Source organism: Scyliorhinus torazame, chromosome 19 (assembly GCF_047496885.1).
Source record: "Scyliorhinus torazame isolate Kashiwa2021f chromosome 19, sScyTor2.1, whole genome shotgun sequence".
NCBI classification, from domain to species: domain Eukaryota; kingdom Metazoa; phylum Chordata; class Chondrichthyes; order Carcharhiniformes; family Scyliorhinidae; genus Scyliorhinus; species Scyliorhinus torazame.
The window spans coordinates 55,316,646-55,337,257 of record NC_092725.1 but is presented as its reverse complement, the minus strand read 5'-3'; the positions used below and the strand labels follow the sequence as shown (position 1 = coordinate 55,337,257).

The 20,612-nt window shown below is 43.7% G+C and overlaps 1 protein-coding gene across 9 annotated transcripts in view; it reads right to left on the bottom strand.

Moving 5' to 3' along the window:
* caprin2 (caprin family member 2) overlaps window positions 1-20,612 on the bottom strand; it is a 69,856-nt gene that overhangs the window by 17,085 nt on the left and 32,159 nt on the right. For 6 of the 9 annotated variants that reach the window (XR_011936463.1, XM_072484298.1, XM_072484299.1 and 3 more), the window contains 5 exons: window positions 18,258-18,392; window positions 16,578-16,740; window positions 16,107-16,295; window positions 6,157-6,251; window positions 2,314-2,380 (listed from right to left, as the gene is read on the bottom strand). Coding sequence is in view for 8 of the 9 variants with exons in the window: in XM_072484298.1 (XP_072340399.1) it covers window positions 2,314-2,380; window positions 6,157-6,251; window positions 16,107-16,295; window positions 16,578-16,740; window positions 18,258-18,392 (649 nt within the window). In the remaining variant the exon portion in view is untranslated. The remainder of the gene's footprint in view (window positions 1-2,313; window positions 2,381-6,156; window positions 6,252-16,106; window positions 16,296-16,577; window positions 16,741-18,257; window positions 18,393-20,612) is intronic. The other 3 variants (XM_072484300.1, XM_072484303.1, XM_072484304.1) reach the window with 2 other exon arrangements.

Below are 20,612 nucleotides of genomic sequence, written 5' to 3'. Positions count from 1 at the left end.
CCATCAGTTTATATGCTGCATATGAAATCCACATGCAATAACGGACTTTGGGAAGACATCTTTGGTCTGGCACCGGCAAGATGGATTTATGATTGCTCAGCTAAGTCCTCTCTACAAGAAGGTTAGGTCTTGCTTCAGTGGACACACCCGTACAGGTATGAAGATGTCCAAACTTCATCACCTCAATATACCAGGAGATTAGGAAAACCTAAGTAGTTCCATTTTTTGAGTAATCATACATCATACTAGTCAGCCAGCCAGCATCCCAGTTGCAATAGTGGATGGACATCAGTCTTCACAGCAGTAACATTTAAAACCCTAACGTTTTTTATTAGTCAGAATCCTCCTGTAGTTTGGTGGAAACCAAATATAAATCTACAAGGTTACAGCACTTGGTTGCCCAAGGTCTTTCCCCCGTTTCGGGGGTACGCTAGTTCAGCAGCAGCTGAGGGGTAACCTCCAAGTATTAGCCACTGGCCTTGAAATACACCACATGGATCTACACAGGTAGAAAGGTCGAACATTGGGCATCTGCACTGGTAGCAGGATCGACCATCCAGTCCCAATAAGACAATTATGCCAGCCAAAGGAATTTGGACACTTTATCCTTAAAACATTGGCACCACTGGCAATGATCGAAGCTCAATACGTCAAGACTGTTTCAAATCGCAAGGGCAACAGCAAAACACCAAGGCAACAATTGGCAAACTGGACACTGGTCAGTATGCAGATTGCCAGTGACCAAATCTAAAGCTGGACTATCCAAGAGGAGCCCAGAAGGTTAAACGCAGCCATTGTTATTCCTTATTTATTTGCACAAATATTACTTCAACATGAGGCACAGAAAGAAAAATCTTAATGACACATACTCCTGGAGCAGGAATCATTGTCGAAGCTGCAATAAAAAGCAAGAGAGCAAACAGCTGCAGAGCATCGGTGCCACTTAAATGCACAGTTTTAAAAGGAAAGTGCTGGCATCTACAGGCCAGTGTTTTGAAGTGCAAGTGGGAACAATTGCAAGATCTCAAACACCAAGTGTCAAAATCAAAGCAATTCTTCCAAATTAGCGAAAGACTACAGGAGACAAACCAATGTTAGTTCCCAGAAAGAAGATTGTAAATAGTGGAAATACAACTCTGACTAGTTATTCAGGCTAGACATTCAACTGATCAGCCGTGTTGCCAGCCAAGCAGGAAACTTGGGACAGCCAAGGAAAGACGACACCACAATCTCTGTACAAACATTCCAAGCCATTTCCTATCCAGTAGAAATATACTTCATGGGATGTCAGTCAATAAGGATCAGTGTTAAATTTAAAGTGCCCAATACTTTTTTCTCCCCCCAATTAAGGGACAATGTAGCATGGCCAATCCATCTACCCTGCACATCTTTTTAGTTTGTGGGGGAAGAGACTCATGCAGACACGGGGAGAATGTGCAAACTCCACACGGACAGTGATCCGGGACCAAACCAGTGTCCTCGGCACAGTAATTAAACTCAAATTCTGTCCAGAACATTATAACAAAATGGTCCAATAGTTTCCAAACTAAGCAAACAGCCATGTCCACATGGAGAGATTATGCTACGAGATCCAGCATTTGTTTTCCTAATTCCAGTGGGGGGGGGGGGGGGTGGGGGGGGAGTGGGGGGTGGAGAAAGAGGAAGAACCTATACAACTAGGAATATAGGCATTTCACTAAAAAGCCATTTTAGGAAGCTTTAAATATCTGGTCAAATTGGAGCCTGGAAACAAAAAAATTGTGTTTAATTGACCAGAAAATAAAACTTCAGAAGCGATAAAATGCAGCTATGCCTCCAGTTCAGCCGGTGTCAACATGTTTCATTGCTGCTGTGTAAAACAAGACTGTGGGCACATGCAAATCAGATACAAAACCAGACTGACCTCATCTACGATTAAGAAAATGCAACAGGATTGCTATGAATTAATAGGGTTTGTAATGAACATCTTACGTTCTAAAAGGCACTTGCATCTCATGCATGACTTCGCAACGTGGCTCATACAGTAATGTCCATGGGTGACTTGCATTGCGCAATGTGCTTTGGTGCAATGTAGCTGCCTGATGAGGATTTGGCCAAAAGATACAGAGTGGGGTGGCAGTGAAGAGAAAGGGAATGCAGAGTCCAGTAAAGGCTAGTGAACAACTCAGTTTGGTCCTTTTCAGAAGGGATTTAGTATTACACCAATTTTTGGTTAGTGTTTAAAATTTGTTGTTAATAGGGTTTTGACATCGATAAGCGGATCAAGAAAGTGGTTCTGAAACCTTGTGGTCTCAAGTATACATAGATAATCACCTCCTCTCATGGTCCCACGAGGTCCAACTCCTACACCACGCTTGTAGTTCTGCTGGTAGCCAGACTCCTGCAAAGGGTAGACATCATCCCAATTAAACACATCACATCACATGAGAACCAATGCATCCAAATACTGCCAGATTATATAGTTAATTTGAAGAACCAGAGAATGTCTCATCAGTTATATTCAGATAATATTTCTCTGCCCCACATCCTACATTTGACCTTGGGTAGGGTGCTCTTACCAAGAGCCGGTGCAGACTCGATGGGCCGAATGGCCTCCTTCTGCACTGTAAATTCTATGATTAATTTATCCACACAAAAAACATCAGATCAGATACAACTTCAGATCACCTTTATAGCATGCCTTGAATGTAATTAAAATAGCCCACGGCTCTGTAAAACAATGGTAGAGAAATTGGTCACTGGGCACATGGATGTGACCAAAGCTTGGTTGAAATAGCAGGTTTTAAAAAGGGAGGGCACAGTGGTTAATACTGCTGCCTCGCCGCCTGGGACCCAGGCTCGAATCCAGCCTAGAGAGTGAGACTGTGTGGAGTTTGCACATTCTCCTAGTGTCTGCGTGGGTTTCTTCCTGTGATTAGATGGATGGGCCATGCGAAAATTGTCCCTTTTAGGATCCAACGTGGTTAGCAGGGATAGGGTGGGTGGAGTGGGCCTAGGTAGTGCGCTCATTCGGAAGGTCAGTGCAGACTCGATGAACCAAATGGCCTCCTTCTGCACTGTAGGGAGTCTATGGTCCTATAGCGAGAGGGACAGCAAGCCCAGAAATTGGTACAATGAGAGTTTTTTTTAAATGCGAGACACAGCTAAGGCTAGGTCAGAGTTCGGATTGGACAGTCGAAGTTACGTATCACCATATGGGTAGAACTAGAGCAGTCAGGATTATTTTCAGACCATCTTGAAAGCAGGTCAGGAGGGGTCAGGTCTGCTACATAGCTGATGTACACTGCATCAAATATTGTAGATGCAATACTGCTCAAGACGTAAAATCTTTAGAATGCATCATTTCCTGGAAACAAGTCTTTCTCCCCTCCATCCCCCACATAATTTAAATCAAATATTTGGTCTCAATTGTACACCTCATTTGTTTGCATGGAATACCGGATTATCTACATTTGCCAGTTTTTGCAACAACCACAAATGACAGTTCGTCACAAGTCTTCAATTGGCCAGTCCTATATCACCAAGACATCCACAAGAATTCAGTTTGAGTTGTGAAGAAAATATCAAAAACAGAAAACATTTTAGCCTCCCAGATTAGTAACATTTGCTTAAGTGTTATTGGGAAGGAGGGGGAGCATAATTCTTTAAATACTAAAAGTGCACGGAATGAATATATTACCTCCCAAAAGAAAAATAAATGGACAGAATCCATTGACTTGTGATATTATACCAAGTTGAATCATGTTGATGCAACAACTTGTTAAGGCAAACCCCAAATAGTGATTTTTGACTAGAGACAGGATTGGTTGTTAACCAAAAGTAAAAAGGACTTCAATATCAAGTCCACAAGTCAAGAACCTCATTACTGTGCTTCCAACTTGTAGTCACTCCTAAGTTTCCACACTGAACAACATTAGATTCATGGCAGTTGCAGAGTCTCATTAAAAATGGTAACTGGGATGGAATTTGTGCGTTAGGATAAAAACAAACTCTGTTAAATTTTACAGGACGTGGGTTATATGCTGCAGGAGATTTTAAGACCGTTTAGGCATGACATTGGAGCTATATTTTTACAAATGGATGATATTTTAGGTTGCAGGATGAACAATTTGACATCTGGAGAAAGAAATATTGAAATTGAGAAGAGATTTACCAATGTGATACTGAACTCCCAAGGGTTCAGTTCAAATTAAACTAGGGTTGCATTCCCTGGAATTCAGATGGTTAAATTGCGATTAGATCAAAGTTCAAGATACTGAACAGATGGGAGCAGTTTCTCCCCCTACTAAAGGCAAAATAGAATCTAAAAATTAAAGCCAGACCTTTTAAATGGATCAATTGTTAATTTGTAAAAAAAAAAAAAAATAATCAGCGATTGATAGATTTGTTGTCTATAAAGATTTTAAAGGGATGAGGTAGTAAAGGCAGATTGTATAGTTAGGTCACAATTCAGCCATAATCTCATGAAATGGCAGACAGACTCCATGGAGAGCTAGATACACCATGATCATGCAATCCATGCTTTAAGTTTAAAAGCCGATGAGAGAAAATAAAGCCAAGCTTGTCAAATTGAGGATAAACTCAACATTACTACCAACCAAACTGGAGCCTGTCCCAAGAATGAGGAATAAGGGCGGGACAGATCAAGGTCATCAAAAAAAAAAAAAAGGTTGTATGCCGGTCTAACTCAGCTTTGAATATAGTCAATGACCCTAGCCTCCAAATCTTGTGGTAGAATTCCAAAGATTAACAACCCACAGAAATGTCTCCATCTGTCTTCATCCAAGACCTCAATCTAGATACCCCCATGAAAGGTGGCATCCTCTCAGAACCTACTTGGTCGAGGTCCCTCAGTCTGATGTTTCAAAAAGGTCTACTCTCATTCTTCTAAACACCACGAGTGTAGGCTCAACTTATTCAATTCCTCAAAACTCTTCATCCCAGGGAATCAGCCCAGTGAAATTTCTTGGAAATACTTCCAATGCAAGTGCATCCCTCCTTAGTAAGTTGACCAAAACTATACACCATACACTAGGTACGATCTCACCAATGCCCTGCCATCAAGTATCTAACTACTCCAATACCTTTTTTCAGCACTTACCCGGAGATGAAGCTTTCTCCAAAGCGGCCTCCAGGACGCGCGACAACACTGAATCGCCGAGCAGAAACTTATAGCCACGTTCCGCACACACGAGTGCGGCCTCAACCGGGACCTAGGATTCATGGCGCATTACATTCATCCCCCATCATCTGTCCTGCAAAATCCTACCAACTGTCCTGGCTTGACACAATTCACACCTCTTTAACCTGGGGTTACCCCATCTCTGGATCTGTAAAGATTTAATCACCTGCTGATGCTCGCATTCCAAGCATTGTCTGGCGTCTTTGAATTTGTCTATATGTATGTTTCTGGAACATACCTCTTCATTCACCGGAGGAAGGAGCAGCGCTCCGAAAGCTAGTGACATCGAAACAAACCTGTTGGACTTTAACCTGGTGCTGTAAGACTTCTTACTGTGCTCACCCCAGTCCAACGCCAGCATCTCCACATCAAAAAGAATTTAAACAGCGAGTTAGTTAAATATTGAAGGTTAAAGAGTAGATTTAGAGGGGGGGGGGGGGGGAAGGGAAAGAGAGAAAGAGGGGGAAGTCACATTGATGGTTCCAATTAAACACCATGACTGGCTCAATAAAAGACTGCATTTTTTCCAAAAAACTTCCATCCAAATCAAACCACCATAAACCGAAATTGCCACAAGATTCAAAATAAATTGTTCGTTAAACTGCCTCAAAGCTAGTTAAGCAAGGAAATGAAACCACTGCAAGCCCTCAACCCTTCCCAATTAGGATTGCTTGTGTTTTTAAACCCCAGAGTGCGTGGACAATTTGAACGACCAGCAGCAAGCTTTTCATTGGATTGTTTATTTACACACAACTCCAAAATCTGACACTACGGCACGCTCTCACTTTCCTGGAGTGTGTTTATTTGTGTGCGACTAAGAGAATAGTGCACTTTTACAGGCTATAAACAAACAAATTGTTCATAATTCATAAGATTGTCCTAGTGTGAAAAACAGGTGCGCTCAGGGAGTAGCAGGGCCAAGAATTATGAATGGCATTTTATAATTCTTCAAAATGACACACAGCTATCCTTACCCTTGGAGTATATGGTATCCCAGGGTACTCTCTATTTGGAAAAGGTCCATATGTTCCATTGCCAGGTATGGGAATCCCTCTGTAGCCATCAAATCCTGGGTGAAGGAACATCACACATTCATTAGCATTACATCTTCATTAAATCACAGAATGTAACAGACTTGATGCAAGTGTGCAAAAGCAACATTGAGATACCAGTGTTTTTTTTCTGAACGACTCCCATTGTGGAGCACAAATATTTTTCAGGTTTCCTCAATATTAAGATTAGCAAAGGTGTTTATTGATCCACTAGCAGCCAATGGGACGGCTCAAATACCCAATGCTCCTGGGCTTTGGGATTATTTACACCATACAAGCTACCCTCCCACAATAACTGGTCAACTTGCCCATAGTAAATTCAATAAAAGCAAAGAAACAGGCCATAGGAGCAGAGGAGGCCATTCAGCCCTTTGAGTCTGCTCTGCCATTCATTATCATGCCTAATCATCCAACTCAATAGCCTGATCCTACCTCTCCTTGCAACCCCCCCACCCCCCTCCCCTATATCCTTTGATCCCCTTTGCCCCAAGTGCTATATCTAACTGCTTCTGAAAACAATGCTTTGGCCTCAACCCTCTGGATGAAGAAATCTCGCCTCAGCTCGGTCCTAAACGTCTACCCCATATCCTCAGACTGACTCCTGGTCTGGACACCCTCACCATCTGGAACATCCTTCTTGCACCTATCCTGCCTAGTCCTGTCAGAATTTTAAAGGTTTTGAGGAGATCCCCCCTCAAGTCTACTTCTGAACACCAGTAAATAAAATCCTAACAGACTCAAAACTCTCCTCATAAGTCAGTCCTGCCATCCCACAAATCAGTCCAGTAAACCTTTGTTACCCTCTAAAGCAAGAACATCCTTCCTCAGATAAAGGAGACCAGAACTGCACAATATTCCAGGTGTGGCCTCACCAAGGCCCTGCATAATTGCAGCAAGACATCCCTGCTCCTCTACTCGAATCCTCTGGCTATGAAGGCCAGGATAACATTATGCCTTTTTGCCATCTGCTGCACCTACATGATTATGACTGAGTGCAAGAGGACACCCAGGTCTCATTGCTATTCCCCTCTCAATTTATGGCCATTCAGATAATCTGCCTCCCTGTTTTTGCAACCCCAGTGGATAACCTTCCACTTATTATACTGCATCTGCCATTCATTTGCCACTGGTTCAACTTGTCCAAGTCAAAATCACATTGAATGATCTCTGCATCCTCCTCACAGCTCACCTTCCTACCCAGCTTTCCATTATCTGCAAATCTGAAACTAAGACCCATATCTAAATCATTAATATATACTGTGAAAAGCGGAGGTCAGTACCCCACTACTCACTGCCTACCATTTGGAAAAAGACCAGTTTATTCCTACTGTTTCCGGTCTGCCAACCAGTTTTCTATGCATCTCAATACACTACCCTCAATCCCATGCGCTTTAATTTTACACACTTGTGGGACTTTCTGCAGCCAATGTGGATATGACATGAAAATAGGTGGGGCAGCAAGTTGCAACGAGGAAATAAGAACCTGACAAACGGATAGGTTAGGGTGAGTAGGCCAAAATGTGGCAGAGTTTAACAGGGATAAAATCTAAATGGAGGGAGACTTCGGGGTGCTCCAGTGCAGAGAGATGTGGGTGTCCTTCTGCACGAGTCACAGAAAACTAGCATGCAGGTAATAAAGAAAGCAAATGGAATGTTGCCGTTTATAGCTAAAGGAATGGAGTATAAAAAGGGACAGAAGTGTTGCGAGACGACACCTGGAGTATTGTGCCCAATCTTGGTGCCCTTAAATTGAGCAATTGGAGGCAATTCAGAGGAGGTTCCCTCGATGGATTCCAGAGATGAGGGGTTTGTCTTATGAAGAAAGATTGAGCAGAGTGGGCCTATACTGTTGAATTTAGAGGAACGAGGAGATCTCAAATTGAGGTATGCAAGATGAAAAGAAGGTATGGATAGACATGGAGCTGGTGCTTCCTCTTGCAGGGCATTCTAGAACAAGGAGGTCAGAGTCTCAGGATAAGGGGTAGCAAATTTAAAACCAAGGTGAGGAGAAACTACTTCTCCCAAAGGGGTGTGAATCTCTAGAATTCTCTACCCCAGAGTGCCGTGGATGCCAGCATAGGCGAGTAATTTAAGGAGTTACAGATGTTTAATTCGTAATGGGTTAAAAGGTTACGGGGAACAGGCAGGACGGTGGAAATGAGGCCATGATGAGATCAGCCATGATTGCATTGAATGGCGAAGCAGGCTCGAGGGGGCTAAATGGCCTACTCCTGCTCCTAGTTCTTATATTCGAAGAAAGAACTATTCTGCCCAATTTCAACTTCTAGAGCTCTAGGTCTGTAGCCCTGTAGGTAGCAGCAACTAGGGCTCATCTGGTGTACTTGATTAATAAAGGGATCAATAAGGGATCAAAGGTTATGGGGAGAAGGCAGGAGAATGGGAATGAGAAACATATCAGCCATGACTGAAGGCAGAGCAGACTTGGAATGAATGGCCTAAATTCTGCTCCTATATTTTATGGTCTTTGTTGAAAGCCTTCTGAAAGTCTGAACAAACCACATCCAGTCTCCCCCCTCATCAACTCTACTAATTACATGCTCAAGAAGTCCAGTTTTGTCAAGCATGATTTCCCATTGTCTAAATTTGTCAAGCTTGAGTTCCCAATCCATGGCGACCCCAATCCTGCCACTGTTTTTTAAAATTTTTTTATTATTGTCACAGTGTTACATTAACACTGCAATGGAGTTTCTGTGAAAATACCCTGGTCACTGCATGTTGCTGGTTTTGCACAGGGCTAAAGAGCTGGCTTTTAAAGTAGACCAAGGCAGGCCAGCAGCTCGGTTCAATTCCCGTACCAGCCTCCCCAAACAGGCGCCGGAATGTGGCGACTAGGGGCTTGTCACAATAACTTCATTTGAAGCCTACTTGTGACAATAAGCGATTTTCATTTATTCCGAAGGAGTATTCAGAATGTCCAATTCACCCAACAAGCATGTCTTTCAGGACTTGTGGGAGGAAACCATGAGAGGAAACCAGAGCACCCAGAGGAAACCCTAGCAGACACTGGGAGAAAGTGCAGGCTATGCACAGACAGTGACCCAAGCCAGGAATCGAACCCGGGTCCCTGGCGCTGTGAAGCAACAGTGCAAACCACTGTGCTACCTACTGCTCTGCTATAGAACCTTTGATAATGGATTCTAGAATTAGCCTCACTACTGACGTCAGGCTGACTGGTCCATAATTCCATTTTCACTCTACCTCTCTTCTTAAACAGTTGGGTTACATTCCCCTCCAATTTGTAGGAACTGTTCCAGAGTCTATAGAAAAACTTGAAGGACCAATACATCCACTATTTCTAGGGCTACTTCAAGTACCCTGGGATGTATATCATCGGGCCGTGGGGATTTATCAGCCTTCAATCCCATCAATTTCCCCAACACTATTTCTCTACTAATACTGTTTTCCTTCAATTCCTCCCTCACTAAACCCAGTGTTCCCAAACATTCCGGATACATTATTTTTGTCCTCGTTTGCGAAGACATAACCAAAGTATGCATTTAGTTGGTCAGCCATTTTTGTTCCCCATTATAAATTACCGTTTCCGACTGACCAAGACTAGCTGCTGAATCATTCCAGCTGAGATTGACCAGGTTGCTGATCAACAGTGTTCCAAAACCCCTTCTACAGTCTTTGCCATAATGTCTTAACAGATACTGGTCGACACCTCCTTTGCGGCATGTGGCATAGGGCTAAGCACTGCTGCCTCAGCACCAGGGAGCTGGGTTCAATTCCGAATTCAGGTGACTGTCTTGTGTGGAGCTTGCACATTCTCCCAGTGCTTCCGTGGGTTTCCTCCAGGTGCTCTGGTTTCCTCCCACAGTTCAAAAATGTGCAGGTTAGTGAACTGGCCATGATAATATTGCTCAAAAGGTTAGGTGCGGTTACAGGGATAGGGGCAGGGGCCTCGGTAGGATGCTCAATTGGAGCAAGGGGCATACTTGCTAGGCCAAATGGCCTCCTTCTGTAGGGATTTTATGGTCACCAACTGATAGCTGCTTTAGATTCAGTTTTCTCACAAGATCACAGCGCACTTAGAAACAAACATGGAAAACTATATGCAAAGTGTAAGCCACCTGCAAAAACGCACTTCAAAAAGTGAATCAAATACAACTAGGAGACTATGCAAAGGGGATACCTATTTGCAAGCAAGTCATACAAAGAAATGAAGGTATCAAGAGGAACAGTTTAAAAAAGCCTTTCATTACAGTTAGAGTAAACCTATTCTCTAGGACAACCTACTCTCTAGGACAACACTTCTGTAACTTACAGAACAGTTTAAAAAAGCATGAAAATGTTCTCCATTGCACACTGCGGTCAAACCCAAATTCTATTTCAATCATTTGTGCTTCAAGACTTTATTGAATTTTTTATTTTTATTTTTTATTTTTTTTAAAACATCCTCAAGAAGTGTGAAATGATGAAATGGAGAAACGAGTACCTATTAGTCCATTGTTAGGCTAATCCCCCGATCAATTGGAAGACGCCACAGAAATTCCAATGACCTCATAACTGCTACTGCAGTTTCCACAAAACAAAAGTCTGCCAGATAGGAGAAGCATTACTAAAAAGTTTAAATACATGCATAGGGTGTGCACATCAGAGGCAGTCCCTACTGCAGGAGTCAGCCACATCCCACTTCAGAACTGAATGAATAACTGCTCCCAATCAGAGACAATCAACCCAGAGTTTAGGCCTCAGAAGTAGGCACACAACCACTGCGCCAAAGGACCCACAACTGGTGCTCAACTCAACTGGCACGAGGGCCTCTGCAGGCTGCACCTGCTTCTAGACAGGAATGAGAGCATATTAAAAAAAAAAAAAGAGGCCGGTGTCAGGTATCAAGTCTGACTGCTCAAGTGTTTGGATACTCTCTATAGAGCACAATGAATTGTCATAATTCTACATGCACATCATGAGGATGACTTTGTCACAATCAAATCAGTGCATACATCCCAGTGGCCCTGGACACATACAGGCCAGAGTACCTGGACAGAGCAACTGCAAATCTCCACAGAAGGAAAAGCTCATCATGGAGGACTTCACTGCAAGGGTAGAAGCTGACCATCAGGCTTGGGGAATATCAAGATGTGGAGCAATACAACAGCAATGGCATGCTTCAGGGTCTGTGCACCTGCTGGAGCATCAATGACTAAAACCATCTTCAGACAGAAGGCAAGTACAAACAGAGATGCACCCAATGTCCAAACACTGGCAGACTGATTTAATCATCACCTGCCAGAGCAACGAGATACAATTAGGAGGACAGTGCTCCTCAGACCACAGGATGCTATATCTCATTGAAATTTATCAAAATGACCGACATACACTGAGGGACTGACCCTCCTCCACCCACAGTGGGCCAAAATAAGCCAGAAAGCCTATGCTGCTCATCTGGCCAGCATTGCTGCCTCACAGCATCAGGGATCTGGGTTCAATTCTGGCCTAGGGTGACTGTCTGTGTGGAGTTTGTATGTTCATCCCGTGTGTGTGTGTGTGTGTGTGTGTGTGTGTGTGTGTGTGTGTGTGTGTGGGGGGGGGGGGGGGGGGGGCTCCTCCTCCCCCCCCCCCCCCCCCACAGTCCAAAGATGAGTAGGTTAGGTGGGGTTATGGAATTATGGAGATGGAGGAGGCTGCTGTCAGAGGGTCAGTGCAGACTTGATGGGTCAAATGGTCTCTTGTGCATTGTAGGAATTCTATGGTGCCAACATCAGGAATTTCCATAAAGCCCTGAACAATGTACCCTCACTTGGCTCCTTGCCTAATTTCAGCACTGGTGGGGAAACCCAAACAGCATTGGGCTGAGCACTTCCAAGGTGGATTGAATTGTAAATGTATTGGGTGAAGAATGGAATTATATTTGTTTGATGACACAACCGAAACAGACATCAAAACTAGCAGATGGCATTGGCGTTCCAATGAAGCCATTGGCTTTGGACCCAGGACCCTGAAAGAGATCAGTGCATTTTCTAAATGCAGAAGCTGGGAGGTGTGGGCAACCAGAGATTCACTCCTGGTAGATGTTAGTAAACCACGGGACAGGTACAAAAGATAAAGGCTAATGGAATTCAGACCTGGTCTTGGAGAGATGGAAGGGGTACAGCTCTGGCTCCTAATTAGACCCCGTTTTGGATTGCGGTCTTGTGTTATGGGCAACTAACTAACATTGGCCGTGGCAGGAATGAAACACAGATTCTCCAGGCTACCAAAACTATAAAGAGTTGGTCATACAGATTGTTATAGAGGAAGTTGGTATGCCCTCTACTAGGGGGCTAATCTGGCTGAGTATGTTGGTGGGCAGAGATGCCATTTCGTCCAGTAAGAGGGTCCAGAACTCTGAGCAGAGCCAAGTTGTAATGGCAGAATGCCTTTCTCAGGAGTACTGGAAAATTGCCATGCTCTTTATCATAAAACCTGTTAAGGCTAGGGGTCAATTGAGATTTTTAAAAGCAGAGACTTATTAGGGAAGATTATTCGGGCTAATGGAACTAAGTAGACAGGGCATTTGAAGTCCACCTCTAACTACCAAGGTGGTGGTGCTGAGCCTCCTCCTTGAACCGCTGCAACCCCTATAACATAGGTACAATGCTGTTAGGAAGGGACCTCCCAGGATTTTGGCCCAGTGACTGTGAAGGAACGGCAAAATAGTTCCACGTCTTGGGGAGGTTAACTTGCAGGTGTTGGTGTTCCCATTCGCACCTTCTCTTCTAGATGGTAATGGTCACTGGTTTGGATGATGCTGTTGGAGGCTTGGTGCATCCTGTAGATGGTACACACTACTGCTAAGGTGCATGGAGGGAGTGAATGTTTTGATGGTGTACCAAAACAGTGGGTTGCTTTGTCCTGGAGGGAGTGAATGTTTCGATGGGGTACCAAAACAGTGGGTTGCTTTGTCCTGGATGATGTTGAGCTTAGAGTTATTGGAGCTGCACTTGGCAAGTGGATTCCATCACACTCCTGACTTGTGCCTTATAGATAAGAGGGCAGGTTTTGGAGAGTTGGGTGATGAGTTACTCTTCCCAGATCTGACCCACTGTAGCCACAATTTTGGTCACCTCCAGGATGTTGATTTATGGGGATGCAGTAATGGTGGTAAGATTCTCGACAGTTGGAGATCAGCATTGTCTGACACAAATGTTACTTGCCATGTATCAGCCCAAGTCTAAATGTTGTCCAAGTCTTGTTGCAAATGGACACTGGACTGCTTCAGGTGTCGGACAAGTTGTGAATGCTGCTGAACATAGTGCAGCAAATAACCTCACTTCAAGCCTCAAGATGGAGGGAAGGTCATTGAAGCAGCTGAGGATGGTTGGACCTAGGACACTACCCCGAGGAACTCCTGCAGTGATGTCCTGGGGCGGAGATGATTGCCCAGCAATAACTTCAATCAGTTTCTCTTGGGCCTATTTTGCCAATTTGAGTAATCTCCATTATCCCCATATCCCAACCAATTCTCCAAGCCGATAGGGACACTCCCAAATCTATTTTCGGAAAGTTTGTAAGGAACCAGATTGAAGGCCTTCTGTTCACACCCCCTCATTATGTTCGATACCTCTTGGGTTTCACAGGATCCTAAAAAAAGGTCATTCATACAGCAAGCAGGATTTGAATGTCTAAGTGATCACCCCATCCCAAGAGGTTGTAACGACTTCCTCACATTAGCATTAGACTTATAGGTTTATAATGCCCAAATGTCACTCCTACCTTCTCAAATAATGGCAGTGACATTGGCCCCTTAACCCTAACCAATGCAACAATTTCCTCACCTGCTTTCAATACCCTAGTGATGGAACTATCAGGTCCTGGAGATTGGTCTCATTGTTCGCCATCACTTTTAAATACTAATTCTTAAAACTGTCCTTGTATTTGCCGGTGAAGATGGATATAAAAAGTAACTATTTAGTAAAGTCTGCATTTCCGGATTTTCAAATCATATCACCTGCATGGATGCCTCACGTCAACTTTAAGCCATTCTTTCAACATCTGTAAAAGCCTCCATGTTACCCTAGATAACGTCTACATTGTCCTCCTCTTTTCAGTTCCAATTACTCTTCTCTTTACACTTTGTTTTAAATAATCTGCAGGATCTCTACTATTTTGTATTTTTACAAGTAATTTTAGTTAATAGTCACAAGTCATTTTAGCTAATATTAAACTTCTTGAGAAACCCAAGTGGCTTTTGTGAGCCTTCATGGGTATATGCAGGTCTTCAAACAACTCCCACTCTTCAGCTGTAGTTTTAACCAAGTTTTGCCTCACCCACTGTGACCAATTCATTCTTCCAAGTCTGAATATACTTGCATTCATGTAGCACTATTCACAACCATCGATGAGCAGGGGTACAGGGAACGGCACTAAGCCATGCTGCTTGCTTGGAGAGCTAGTGTAGACATGGGCCAAATGGCCTCCATCTGCGCAGTGACAATTCTGTGATAGCCAGAGGTACGTTTGAATTGCAGCCATAGTTACGTAGGAATATAACAATCTGCCACAAACAGAATGTGAATTTAAAACCTTTATTCCCGACGTCCTCTTCTCCCCAAATATCTAACACTTGGTGCATCTCATTCTACTTGCTCCTTACAGACTCTGGTTCACTAGGATCCGTTACATCTGGGCTGTTTCTGGCTCATTTTGACGGTTAGAAACACGATTTAAGCCGTTTCATTGACCATCTGGCTAGGATGGCTGTGGATAATCAGAACTTATCACAGTTAGACTTCTATGTATTTTTCCCACAAACGTCAATCAAGAAAGAAACTGGAAGGAGGATATTATTTACAATTCCAATGTTCAAATCAAAGTTGTAATGGGTGTTGCAAGATCCAACTTGTTTTAACAAAGAGCAGGTTGATGGATCTACATCCACTAAAAGTAGTTACATTCATGGAGCTCTGCAACTAACATGCCCTACAATCCCAGCTTGATAGTCAGAAATTAGCCAGAATTAGTTCAGAAATTTTAGTCAGACAGGTCTCAAACCGCAGAGGACATAGAAACACAGAAGCAACAATGATCCACGCTGTTGTAATTTTGTCCCATTGCAATTGGTGTTCCAGTAATGCATTACATACAACCGACACTAGCCCCTACCACACCCCAGATCAAGCACTTAACTCTACAATGGACCATGTAGAGACAGTTTCCCCACCCAAAGTTATGTACGCAGTACATGATACAATCTTTTCTTTTTGCCATATGGGTCATGTCATGCATCAGGTGGTCAAGTGTTTCCAGTTATTTTGGACGTGGTTTAGCCAAGAGGAGAAATACATCCCACCCGGTACTGCATTTAAATGAACCAGCGCATCAGAATTCCTTTGCACCAAATTCTATTGCAGACAGCATGCACTGAGACAGCAAGCATTTGACAAGCATGTTGCAGCCAAATGCAGTAACTGTTGTGTCACAGCAGCAGGGACATTGCTTGGGTCACTGTCTGTGCAGAATCTCCGCATTCTCCCAGTATCTGCGTGGGTTTCCTCCGGGTGCTCTAGTTTCCTCCCACAAGTCCTGAAAGACACATTTGTTACGTGAATTGGACATTCTGAATTCTTCCTCGGTGTACCTGAACAGGCGTCGGAATGTGACGACGAGGGGCTTTTCACAGTAACTTCATTGCAGTGTTAATGTAAGCCTACTTGTGGCACTAATAAAGATCATGATCTGTATTCTCAAAAGGAAAAAACCCTTTGCAATACAGGAGAAGAGGCATCGGAGAGTGAAATAAATAGAAATGAGCTAAATGAGTGATTCTGCTGTGCCTGGATAGACAGATAAGAACATAATGGGGAGAACTCAAGTGGAGCAGAGATTTTGTGCCACATTTTAAAAAAAATAATGAAACACTGTACCTATTTGTACACCTTTATATCCATTGCTTGAACCACGGTATGCATTAGCAATTCCTCTGCCACCACGTGGAATTCCCCGTACAGCACCTCTGCTCCCAAAGTAGGCTTGGTTTGGTCTTGGCAAAGCACTATTTTGTTGACTGTGGGATAGGAAAACTGGGGTTCCATTGGAAACAGGTATCGTGTCTTCTGATTAGAAAACAAAGCCAAGGTTAAATTTAAATAGCATCCAAGTACAAAACAGTTGCAGCTCAAAATTAGAGCATCACCAGGCATCTCTTGGAATATGCACAATCTTTGTTCTACAGCTTTGCTTACAAGAAATGATTTAAGTAGAGTATTCTCAGTCAAAGAAAATTAATTTCCAGCCATTAATACACTCAGTAACTATAAGTCAGACCCAAAAAGGAAGAGGTTAATCTACATTTTGGATAGCAGCATCTTTCCCAAACACATGTATAATTTTAATACCTGTTAAAGCATCGTGTGTCAGTGCATTTTGCAGAGACACAGGCTGAGGTGGAGTTTGAGTGCTAGCCGTGATCAAACTTTGATTAAAGGCAGGGGTATATGGAGCATCAGATTTCACTTCCTGCTCACTTCTTGGAGGCAGCGGTGCATTCACATTGAACACCTGCAAGGCAACAATGAAAGTTACATTCTCATTCATTTCACTGTGCACTATTGTATTTTGCACTCGTCTCCAAGAGATTGATTGTGACTGGGCCACTACTTCAACCTTCCATGGGCAATTAGGAAAGGGCAGCAAATGCTGGCCCAGCCATCCTGTGATAGAACAACAGGAACTTCCAATGGACTGCAATGAATTCAAAAATAACAGGTGAAAAAAATCAAGTGCAAGAATGTACTCGTAAAGTCACCGATTAACAGGAATAGTTTCTTCAGATTAATCTTCGATACAACCTTGGGTTCTCACGACTGCCAAAATCAGCTTCTCACGCCTGCCAAAAATTGGAGAATTTCTATCTGTGGTAGACCAATCTTGCAAACCAAGTTAGCGTCAGGGAAGCTAAACAACACTGAACATTTACAATATGGTCATGGTTACGTTAAAAGCATTGACAAGTACCCAAGATATGGACACTGACATTTTCAAGTCATTGGCAATGGGCAAGGCTCTTGTCCAGCCAGTGAATTACCAGAATAGTCCAAGAGTTTCTGCTGGCACAAGCTTCCAAAATCACTAGGGAAATCAAACAACAAGGTTTCCAGAATCACCAGGGAAATCAAATAACAATCGGGACGATCCAAAAATGTGGTATCTTAAGTGCAGGTGCAAACCTTGTGTACAGAAAATGGTAGGCCATCAATTGGAAACAACTGGATAAAAGAAAGCCTACAGAATGGGCATGAAGCTCAAAAGAGTTTAAATGATCACACTTCAATATTGGGTGCTACTAGCCAACCAGTTTGAGAAATTACATTGATGTGAGATTATTGAAGTTAATTCAGAGCTGGATTTTTTTAAAAAACTGATCAACTCCACCACACAAGTCTGCAAAATGTGGAACATTCTGTACCTGATGTGACCACATCAGTAAATACCCCTAGGAAACACTGCTCTACTCCAGAGGTCACAGAAAGTGCCACTGACAGATACCAACCTTCACTTTTAAGCACTCCAAGGTTTCATTCCCCCTAAATACCTCCCAAAGAACTTCTTAAAGCCCACTTTCCTCCACCTCCTGCAGCATCCTCTCCCCTTGCTGAGGGTTCACGAACGGAGGTCAACAGTAATCAGGAGGTTGACCACCATCAGGCTAGCAAGCTGTTCTAGAAAACCTCTTCCAAGAGAGAGGTTCAAGAGGTTCTCTTGAACCTCTTCCAAGAGAGAGAAACAATGAACAAAACCAACAGTGATGCATCCCCTACATTGCTAAGTTGGAAACTGGTTGAGTTGGCATGACCCATCAAAAATACTTCAAACCATATCCTCTTTTGGATATATACACAATTGCCTCAACACCTCCCAGCAACTTCTACTTGTAAAATAGGTACCTCAAGGAGGGCTCTCAACAGATGGAAACTACCATTCCCTCAAAAGGTAATGATTCCAATAAATGCCTAAGCAAAGACAGCAAGAAAAAGGACAGCAATTTGTCCAAGTTAAAACCAGTCTCAGCCACTCACAGTCTGCATAGCCTGAAAGGGTGTGGTCTTCATGCTAACTGGAGAATTGCTTACTGGAGTCTGGAGTACCCGTCCTTGGGATGCTGGAGTTATTGCTGTGCTTGAGGCAGTCTGGTTATTAGGCAGAGGAGTCACCTGGTGGAATTGACAGATAAAGAAATCAAATACTTGACAGACAAACAAGACCGATGTCACAACAAAAATGGGTTTCAAATCCACACTTAAACCTGGCAGCATTTTCAAACAGTACATGCGTATTAGTCACCACAGTGCTTGAGGCAAGAGCATGTGGACTACAAGCAATCAAATTTAAATGCCAAGTCAGGTTTTAAAAACAGCCCACCCTTGATGGATCAGTTTTTTTAGACTCCTGTACTGCTAAGATGGCAGCACTTTTTAAAAATTCATTTACGGGATGACAGCACATTTACGGGATGATGGCACAGCTGGCTAGGCCAACATTTATTGACTGCCCCAATTGCCCTCGAGAAGGTGCTGGCAAGCTCGTTGCCTTCTTGAATTGCAGCAGTCCACAGGGTGGAGGTATACCTATGTGCAGTTAGGGAGAGTTCCAGGATTTTGACCCAGTGACATTCCCAAATCAGGATGGTGACTGACTTAGGAGGGGAATGAACATCCTAAGCTTCTGGCAATTTAATCTCCCAAGGAATATTCCACAGGAGCATAGGTTTAGTCAAGACTCTATTGCTTTGGGAACTGAAAGGTGCCCAGATTTGTTACAAGTAGAAAGGAAACAAAAAATGATACTGGATTCCATACAGCAGCTACTTTGGGCATGCATGATATCGATTGTCAGAACCAAGAAACTCTCAAACTTACAGAAAAATGTTCATGGAAGTGGTGAATTCCTGCACCCCTCACCACCACCCTGCCCCCCTCATCACAAACATGAACGGCACCGTTCTGAGTAATGGATGCAAAAATACTAGGGCCACTGCAAATGAAAACAACTTAACACAACGCAAATACAAAAAAAAACTATCCTGAAGGAAACAAAATACTTAATAACCACTTCATTCTCAGCAGAATTTGGTACTCTGTACAGGGAAAGTATCTTTTGGATTCAGAAAGCGGTTAATATTGGAATCAGGAGCACAGGGAGACCTCAAATGGTGACGCTGGAGTCAGAACTGGAATTCATACCGCTACTATTTATACCCCAGTGCAATGCAAGGGATGACAGTTAAACAAGCCACGCTCAACAGGGATTCAAGGCTAGATTTCATCCAATGGCATTTCTAAGCATAAAATAAGAGCCTGTACCTTTTTTTTTATATAAACACATTTTATTCAAAAACTTGTATCAAAGTAGGTTACAGCAAATAAACACCCCGGGAAACATTCTTCCCAACAATCAATTATACATTTTGTACAGATTTTCATCCTTCCCGCCCCGCCCCCGCGACGAACAGCTCCTCAAACATCCCCCACCTTTTCTCAAACTCCCCTGCTGAGCCCCTTAACTCATACTTTATCTTCTCTAACCGCAGGAAGTCGTACAGGTCACCCAACCATGCTGCTACCCCCTGGTGGCGATGCCATCCGCCACTCCAGCAAAATTTGTCGCCGTGCAATCAGAGAGGCGAAGGCCATGACACGATCTTCCTCCTTGCCATGAGCTCCGGCTTCCCTGAAATCCCAAATGTCGCCACCAAAGGGTCCGGGTACACTCCCTCCTCCACTATCCTGTCTAAGACCGCGAACATCCCGCCCAGAATCTTCCCAATTTTTCACAACCCCAAACCACGTGCGCATGATTCACTGGCCCCCTGAAAGAACTCACTCATTCTCGCCCATGTCATATCCACCTTGTGCACCACCTCAAACTGTATCAGGCTCATCCTTGCACAAGAGCAGGTCCTGTTTACCCTTCGCAGTGCCTCACTCCATACTCCCCAATTGATCTCCATTCCCAACTCCGCTTCCCATTTCTACTTGATCTTGATCACCACCTGCTTGCCTCCCTGCTCCCCCAGCCACATACACAGCGGCGTTAGCACCGACATCCCTTCCACCCTAAAATGCCTCCTCGGCTGATGCCATATCTTCACCGTGGACTGCACCACTCGGCTCCCGGAATACTTACTAGACCCCTTACAAGATTCCTCCTCCATCCTAACCCACTCTATCCCTTCTCCTTCCCACCACTGCCACACCTTGTCCACATTCGCCGCCCAATAATAACAAAGCAAGTTTGGCAATGCCAACCCCCCCTGCTGCCTCTGCTGCAGGGTCCTCCCCACCCTCGGCACCTTCCCCACCCATACAAAGTCAGAAATGATGGTGTCCACTTTCCAAAAAAAGGCCTTTGGTATAAAGGTCGGGAGAGCCTGA